Source organism: Delphinapterus leucas, chromosome 1, assembly GCF_059928025.1.
Source record: "Delphinapterus leucas isolate spDelLeu-1000000601 "Yukka" chromosome 1, BTC_Dleu_Yukka2, whole genome shotgun sequence".
Classification (NCBI taxonomy): domain Eukaryota; kingdom Metazoa; phylum Chordata; class Mammalia; order Artiodactyla; family Monodontidae; genus Delphinapterus; species Delphinapterus leucas.
In genome coordinates, this window is record NC_143129.1 from 48,276,193 (window position 1) to 48,285,395 (window position 9,203).

Genomic DNA, 9,203 nt, shown 5'->3' on the forward strand with positions numbered 1-9,203 from the left:
TTTTTTCTACTCAGATATTCACAATGGAATCGCAGTTTTTCAGTAGTTCTGCATGTATCCTTTGCACAAGTCTTTTTCTAAAACTCTATAAAGCTGTCAACCCCACATTACAATGCTACTATATATAACGACTTTACATAAGAGAATAGAGGCCGGCCATTTTTAGAAAATGCAGGTGCCATGTAAGCCCCTTTCTGAAAGAAAGAACTTAGCTCAATTTCCTTTGAAGAACTGGAGACTTGAAACTGAAAACTTTATTAATGCCATTGTCTCCTTGTATCAGCAGGTTCCAGAGAGATTCCTGGAAGTTGCGCAGATCACATTACGGGAGTTTTTCAATGCCATTATCGCAGGCAAAGATGTTGATCCTTCCTGGAAGAAGGCTATATACAAGGTCATCTGCAAGCTGGATAGTGAAGTCCCTGAGATTTTCAAATCCCCAAACTGCCTACAAGAGCTGCTTCATGAGTAGAAATTTCAACAACTCTTTTCGAATGTATGAATAGTAGCAGTCCCCTTTGGATGTCCAAGTTATCCGTGTCTAGATTTTGATTTCATTTATATGTGTATGGGAGGCATGGATGTGTTACAAAATCAGCTGGTAATCCCTCCTCATCATCTTTCTCTCATTTTCTTCTGTTTTCCATTGCAAGGGGATGGTTCTTTTCCTTCCGCCTTTAGTTTACTTTTGCCCAAGGCCCTTAACATTTGGAGACTTAAAATAGGGTTAATTTTCAGGGAAAAAGAATGTTGACGTGTGTAAAGTCTATATTAGCAAGGAAGGGCATTTTTAAAAGATGCTTCTGCTGGATTGATGGTTTATTGCGCATGGCGGTTGGCAGAGGGAGACCCGTGACACAGCACTGCTCTGTAGTCAGTGATGTGTCTCTTGTTTTTACTGCTGAGAAGGTCAGAAAACTCAATGAAACCACTTGATAAAACTTAAATACTTTGTTTGGTTTGAACTCAGTAAGTCGCTTTTTATCACACATTTAAAAATAATGCCAGTGGCAGATGAACAACTCACTTTTCACAAGTACCCCAAAAGGTCAAATTTTAAAAAGAAACATAATCACTAACCGTCAAGTCTTTCCTAAGAGAAATGGCAAACGCCACAAGCTAGTACCATTTTCTTTGGAGGCAAAGCAGTTTTGTACAAAACTGACTCTTTCAAAATGAGACTGGAAATTCATGTGATTTCTAGTCACCTCTCGAAATTTTGCAATAGGTTCTTCTTGGTAATAAGTGAGTATCTATCGTTCTTCATACAGAAAAACCCCTATAACGTGTTATCATTTTCTACTTATCTTGCTTCAGATACTAAAAGGCACATAAGTTTCAAATTTATTCTTTGCTCAACTTTGTTTATGTGGTCTAAAAGAATTATCATTTGTTTAATATTTAACAGTTCTTTTTTCAAAAAACACTATTTTCTGAATTCCTTTCTATGGTAAGGAATAAAGGACATCCCAACTTGACCATAAAATTCCTGCCTACACTAGAAGTTTGTTAACAGCTGCTAGCTGATGCGATCTTCCCCTCCTGAGAGGAGTACATATGAGAATGACCTATTTTCCTATACATTTCCACTCTACCCTGATGGATATTCAAAGCGGTGACGGTCTAATTTTTAAGTGTTTCTTCATTTCAGGTACAGCGTTTTAAAGAAATGGATACAGTCTCTTCTAATTCAGAAGCTAGTAATCGACCAAAACGTGAAGAGTGTATAGAATAGGAGAGTTTGGGAGTTAACCCAAAAGACACAATTTCAGCACACATAAGAAAGCTAGCTGCTATTTCATGCTTTCTTCAATGGTTCTCCTCTTTTTTCTTTTTCTTTTTTTTTTTTTCCAGTTTTTCAAAGGTGTACGAAGTCCTGTACTTGCTTTTAAAAAGCCGTATGGCATTCACACTTGTTTTCTTAGATGGGTTTTGTGTGCAGATGCAGTAAGAATTTTTTTATTCTAATAGTGTTTTCCAGAACCCTCCCTCCCCTTTGGTAACTTGATCTACATCTCCTAAAGTGACAAAGTAAAAAAAAAAAAAAAAAAAAAAAACCCTGGTATTTAGATCGTATACAACATAAATATCGTTTTTTCCTTGATTTTTATAAAAATTACATTTGACTTTGGAGACTGCAGGTTGACCCACGTAACTAGGTGACCCAATCGCTGTAATTTAACATCATTTATAAATTCTGCTGATGGACAGGAATGTATGAAGGCAATTATTGTCAGCACAAAGCCTTAAAACCTGCTGACTTTAAGTTAAACGGCGCGGTCCTATGATGCCTGCGTCATTCAGGAGACGTGGCCTCTTGCGGTGTGGACAGAGTGCAGTGGCCCGGGCTGGAACACCCTGGGCCTCACTCTGCACCCACAGCCAAACACATTGCCCAGCTCGCAGGCTCCTACACAGAGCCATGAGAGCCAATTTGTTCTTGTTCCAGCTTGTTTGGAAAAAAAAAAAGTGTTTGGATAATCATCACATTGGAATAAAATGAAAACCCCCCAAAAAAAGAAAAATCCAATCAGCACAAAGTAGGGAAGCAATCCCAACTTGTGGTCACACTCTTTCGCCTTGCTTCACGCCCAAGAGTATGACACTCATTGTTCACATCAGCACAGAACTGGGTCTTTGCTGTTCCCGTGTAATTCACATCACCATTGTGTTGCCATTTGCAAGGGTAAAAGGCAAAACCGCAATGTCTTCACCTATAAAGATAGATTGCTAGTATCTTCCTGATCTGGGGCAAATTCAGTATTGATTCCTGACGTATTAGAATTTTTAGTATTATTCTCCCCTGCCTTTCTAATTGAAATAGACAAATTAAGCGAAAACGTGTGTTCACAACCAAATGTTGATGCACTTATCTACAATAATATCCTCTCAATGTTCACTGAGGCATAGAAATTGTTTCAGAGTAGAAATTGCAGCGTGAGGAGAAACTCACCTCATTGTCCTGGAAACAGAACTCAATCATTTTGCTTTTAGGTGATTCTTTTCTCTTTCACCATCATAAAATCTTGTGCCTCCCAGTGCATTGGAAAATGACAAAAGCCTATCTCTCAAAACTCCTATTTAACAAGTTTTCTTTAAAACACCATCTTTCCAATCTTAGCTCCACTCTCACCAAGTAAAAATTGGCGACTTGGGAGAAAGTTCACTTTCTCTGGTGAGAGGGTGAAGGACTAGGGACAGTTTACACAGGGAAACAAAGTCTAAAATCCATGTTGAAATACCACATTTCCACTTATTTTCTGCTAACCCTAAATTATTTTTGCATCTACACTTGAGGTTATAGTCTGTGCCTAGACCTAAATGCACCAGCGGGGGGATTTTTAAAAATCCTTCAAAATTCCAGTTTTTTCCCACAAGTACAATTGTTCTTGTGCCTTCTGTGGCTTTCGATTTCATCTTTTTGACTTTATTTCCAATTACTACAGCTGCAATAAACACTAGATTTTTTTTCTGGCTGTTTGACATAACGTTGATAGCTATGCATATTTTGTGTCTTTTTAAAACAAAGCAGGAGAATACGTTTTTGAAGAAGAGAATTTTTAGAACAGTTTGATACCGCAAATTATTTTTTCCTCAATTGTTTGAGCAGCATTCGAGTTTTGAAAATTCTTGTAGAAGCCAATTTTTTGTAACTGTGGTGCAAATCTTGTGTTTTCTTAGCCTAATGAAAAGTAGTATAGAAGCAATATTTCATACCATGTGCTATATATGTGTGTGCAGATGTGTGAACATAAAAACACATACACACATATACACACATGTAAAAATATACATATATATATGCGTGTGAAGTGGAAAGCTTACCTTTTCCTATCTAGATTTAAGGACCTATTTTAGGCATTTGTTATGTTTTGTGAAAAGAATGTTCTATTTGCAACAACAAAACATTTAATTCTTACTGTATCTCTGGCTGTTTAATGAGGACATTTCACTTTAAATGGTAAAACAACGTGGAAGATGGTAGAATGTAGTAATTATTTAAGGAAATGTTCACCCACATATTCCTGAAGTTTGCTTTGTGCCTCCAAGTATTATTTCATTAAAGTGTTTTATGTTTGCAGAATCTTTGTTGCTGTGCTAGGGATGTGGGTGAATATCATTTTAAAAAATTTTAAAAACAACAAAAAAAAGCAAAACAAAAACACTAAAGCAAGAGGGGAACTTTTATAAAGCAATGTAAATATTTAACCTCATGGCTGTTGTTACGTAAGACATGAGATTTTAATAAATAACTACATTCTCACAACATCTGTTGAATTTATTAGGAACACTTCAGTGACTGTATAGACAGTTGAAAGCATTCTTGAAAATCCTGCTCTCTACTTTTAAAAGATAACAGTCTCTTTCATCAGATGTCAAGGGCAAGGGTAATGCAGTTTCTGTACATTTATGAAATTTCTTTTCTATGTACATGAAGACATTTAGTACGTAACCTCCCTCCCCCCCCCACACACATACATGCATACACATACAGGTTAATATTAAGTCATAAAGCGAAAGATCTGGGGGCTTTAAAAATAAGATGTCCCCCAGAAGCAATCATAAATTCATCAAAGAAAAAGTGGTTTACAGACTCCCCTGAAAGAAGCAGTGTACATGTGAGGACAGAGCAGAATCTCTTTGCCATGTATATTATAGAATCTTCATTGGTGTGAATAGTACAAATGTTTCGTTCTGGTACAAACTCTGTGTTTGCAAATTACAAGAAGCATTGTTTTCAAAAAGCTCCCCTTAAAAGAACATAACTGGTTTCTGTGAGTAAAGCAGTTACTGTATTGCACTTACCTGTGATGTTGAAGGAAATGCAGTTTTGTTTTCTGTAGATCTGTTGGTTGTAAACCATCCATAAGACTAAAGCTAAAATGCTCATATTCAGAGCTGGGATCAAAACTGGTATTTAACCTTTGCATCTTCTTATAATCATCCTTCTAAGAATATAATGGAATCTGGAAGCATCTGGACTTTGAGTCTTTTCAACTGAGCCCTCTCTCAAACCTGACACCCTGAAAATGCACAGACATGAACAGAAAAGGCAAACAGACTGGCCCGCTTTTGTGAAAATGGCTTCATTCTTTATTTTTAAAATATTCAAATATTCTCCATAGGTGGGAAAAGCAGTTTAAAATTGTATATTACCACTTCAAAATTAGAATTAGAAAAGCAAATGTATTTGGGGTTGGTCTCAGCAATACCCAGAAAAATCAAAGGTCCTGGCTTCCCCCAATATTGTCCCAGCCATTTCTCATATGTATATAGTATAAACCGTGACAAAACACTGCCTTTATATTATTTAGCAATATGTTGTAAATAGCATTATTAAGCTCTTTTTTTTGTAATAAAGACCCTTTGATTTGAATATAGTACAATAACTGAACTGATAAAGTCAATTTTTGATTTTTTTTTTTAGCTAGAGGCAATTTCAATTGTGGATTTTTGTTGTTGTCTATTGTTCTGAAGACTTTGCATAATTTATTGGTTTAATTTATCCTAATTTATTTGATGAAGGTGTACAATTTTGTATTACCAAGGATGTACTGTAATATTAATTGATATGATAAAAAAACAATGAGACTCCCTGTCCATATTAAAAAGTAAATAAAAAGGTGCAGTAGACAATTGATTTTAAAGTAAAAGTAAAAAGTTTAGTTTGGCAGCTACTAAATTTTAAAACAGGAAAAAAAAAATAGTTGTGGGGGGAAGGGTGGGAAGGGGATTTTACTTTGTGTGTCTAAGCTTTTGTATACTCTCCAAACTTTTACCTTTTGCTTTGTACCACTTAAAGGATACAGTAGTCCAATTGCCTTGTGTGCCTTCCATCTTCTCTTAAACTGAATGTATGTGCAGTATATATGCAAGCTTGTGCAAAATAAAATATACATTACAAGCTCAGTGCCGTTTGATTTTTTTTTAAACATGTGACATTTAATTTTTGGACCTGTGTCCAGTTGTAGGACAGCAGGCTCGTTGTGACTGTAATATCAGTGATGGAGTTTTCCTTCCTCTCCCCACACTTGGTGCTTTATTTTATTTATTTATTTACTTTTGGCCACGCAGCTTGCAGGATCTTAGTTCCCCAACCAGGGATTGAACCCGTGCCCTGGGCAGTGAAAGCACAGAGTCCTAACCACTGAACCGCCAGGGAATTCCCTGGAGTTTTCTTTTTATTGCAATTCTTAATTATGTTGATACAAACCTAGGATCGATGCATGCAACTCCTAGAAATGATCTTTATTTCAGACGTTTGTAGTAAATGGCTAGATTTCTGTCTGAAAACTCTTCTCACAGATTTAACTTTAGCCCTCAAAATTTAAAAACAACAAACATTTTGGTTCAAAACAATTGTTGTGAGCTAAATTCAGTTCAACGATTGCTAATGTCTCACAATTTGAAGAACAAGGAAAGATGTTCCCCAAAATCACAGAATGGTAAATATATTAATTGAAATATGGGGAGTGAGAGCATGTATTGTTTCTACTTGGTTGAACTCAGAACTAAGTCCTAATGTAAATTCAAAACCTTTCTAAAGTGTTCCTTTAGACATGACTGGCAGCGTGTTTCATACTAAGAACATTGGTTGTATGGCTTTTGAAATTTTTCTTTATCTCTTTTGCTTTGGTTTAAAATCTTGTCTCCTTTATCTTCCAATCAGGAGCATGACGAATCAGCAGAAATCATTGACCCTATTAAATGGCATTCACAGCTGCACCTCCCTTTGCGTCTGCCATATTATTGTTCATTGAGTCTTCATCTCTCAGATGGCTTCATTTGCTTTTCCCCTCAATGATGAAAACTTGGTATTTTGACCCTGTTGTCATGAGGGTGCTTAGAACCAATGCAATCTCGAAACTATTAAGTGCTAACAGTACTTTTCCACTTTCAGCTCTTTTTCTATCAATGGCACAAACTTAAATTCCAGTCTTCCTAACTAAATTGTGCAAAAGAGCATGCCTGTGTCCCTCTAGGCCAAAATATTTATTCCCTGATTGGAGAAAAAAGGGAATTCCCCCCAACTCCCTTCTACCTGCTCTTGAAAGGGAGAAGGCATTTGTGGTAATGTGATGACTCCCACCTTCTGATACTTATTTAACACCAATCTGCTTTAAATCAGATTGGATAATCCAGGGAGAGACCAAATCACTAAGAAGTTACAGCAGGTGGTAATGTTTTCTGAGAGGAGGTTTATTTAAAATGTTAGCTTCAAATCATTGCTTTTGTGACTAATTATCTGACGGTACTAGTCCAGAATAATATATACCATCCTTCTTAACATTGATCTGAACTCTGATCACAAAACTTTTTCCACATATGTCTGTCTTGATGCCTGGCAGTACCCTTGCTATACTTGGAGGGATAAGTTTCACCAACTAATAGTAAAGAAAAGGTTAATTTTATTCATCGGTACCTCCATTTATCATCATAAATGATTTACACGTTTTTCTTAAAGACTAACAGCTAAAGATCATCACATTTTTACAATTAATTTACTCACACATGCTAAGGTGAGGGATAGATGTCCCTGAATACAAGTCATAGGAAAACATCAGATATTTACTGTGTGTTACCAACTTCTGGGGTCTATGAACACTCCCGAAGGCATAAAACACAAGGGAGGTATTTATAAAGGAAAAGAGCTCATACAATTTTAGAAAACAGCTGATATGATATCTAAGCAAAATGGTGAAAGATTACTAAAGAGATAAATTGTGCCACACATGCCCCCCACGCCCCACAAGCAATATAACCCTTTGGAGGGAGGGTCAATACTGCGGAGGAAAAAACCTAAGGGGTAACCTTTCTAACTAAAGGAAAATAAAGAGAGCACTGCCTTGGGTGTCAGAAGACCTTCCTCCAATCAATTCATTTCTAAAAACCTTTATGTGGCCTCCCTGGGACCCCAGGGCACGACATTTAACCCTTGAGTGTCCAGGAGACTCAAAAGAATTATAAAAGGCTAAAGGATTCTTAGAATCAGTGCAGCCACCATATTGACTTCTCCGAAGGATTTCTACATGCCAAAAGAAAAAAAAAAGTTTGTCAGAATGTTTTTGCTTCTCATAAGAAAGGGAATTTAAGTTGCAGGGCAAGACAAGGGCAAAATTCTGAAGTTGGCCAAGTGTGACTTTGGATCTTTTTCTCTCTGTTCGTGATCTGTTCTCCCTTCAGTAAGTGCCTCTGCCCCCTGCCAAGCATTTAATGCTCTCGTGTGGCCCCAGCCCTTCCTCTGTTCATGGGGACTGAGGCATCTACTAAAGGTAACATGAAGAAATCACTGACTTGGTGTGTTCCTCTTCCAGTGGTATAGGCATTAAAAAATACATGGTGCGTTTTACGTTTTCATATTAGGGCCAAGGGCACCTGAGTGATTAGGGGCTGGAGGCCTTCCCCACAAAACACAAGGCCAGGCCCTTTGAGCCGTATAACTCATGGCTACACCTTGCCTGAATGCAGTGTCATCTGTCTGGGCACCCTTCCTCTCCCTCTGCAGGATTTGTTTCCTGCCCATTTTCATAGAGTCCTTCCGAATGTCTCCAAAATCATTCAGAAGGAGGGACCCTTCTCCACCACTGGACATTGGTTTATTTTTCTAGTTAGACAGGAAAATAACTAGTGCTGAAGAAATTTTAAAGAGAATATAACTCAGTGACTTTTGTTCCCGAGATCTCTAGGGTAATGTGTATTATCTCAGGGGCCACCAAATTGGGACCTCTTTTAACCAAAGGAGCTTTATTTTTATATTGGGGTGCAATAAAATGTTCATTTTTTAAAAAGGGTGTTCCCTGTTTAAAATAACAATGATCTCACCAGGTATAATAGAACAAATCTCTAAGTATGAATGTATTAAATTCAATAAGTAAGTTCTGTCAAACTTTCATTTAAAGAAAGGAATTCCACGAACTTATGGTTACCAGAGGGGAAGGGTGGGGAGGAGGGATAGATTGGGAATTTGGGATTGACATGTACACACTGCTGTATTTAAAATAGATAACCAACAAGGACCTACTGTATAGCACAGGAAACACTGTTTAGTATTCTGTAGTAACCTAAATGGGAAAATAATTTGAAAAAGAATAGATACATGTATATGTATAACTGAATCACTTCGCTGTACACATGAAACTAACACAACATTGTTAATCAACTATACTCCAATATAAAATAAAGATTTAAAAAATATATGCTTA

General features: G+C 36.9%; 1 protein-coding gene across 1 annotated transcript in view; it reads left to right on the forward strand.

Annotated features, from left to right (window-relative positions):
* Nucleotides 1-7,076, forward strand: part of PROX1 (prospero homeobox 1) — a 54,809-nt gene extending 47,733 nt beyond the window's left edge. The window contains exon 5 of the mRNA XM_022593407.3: nucleotides 287-7,076. Coding sequence (XP_022449115.2) covers nucleotides 287-472 — 186 coding nt within the window. The 3' untranslated portion in view covers nucleotides 473-7,076. The remainder of the gene's footprint in view (nucleotides 1-286) is intronic.
* The last annotated feature ends 2,127 nt before the right edge of the window (nucleotides 7,077-9,203 follow it).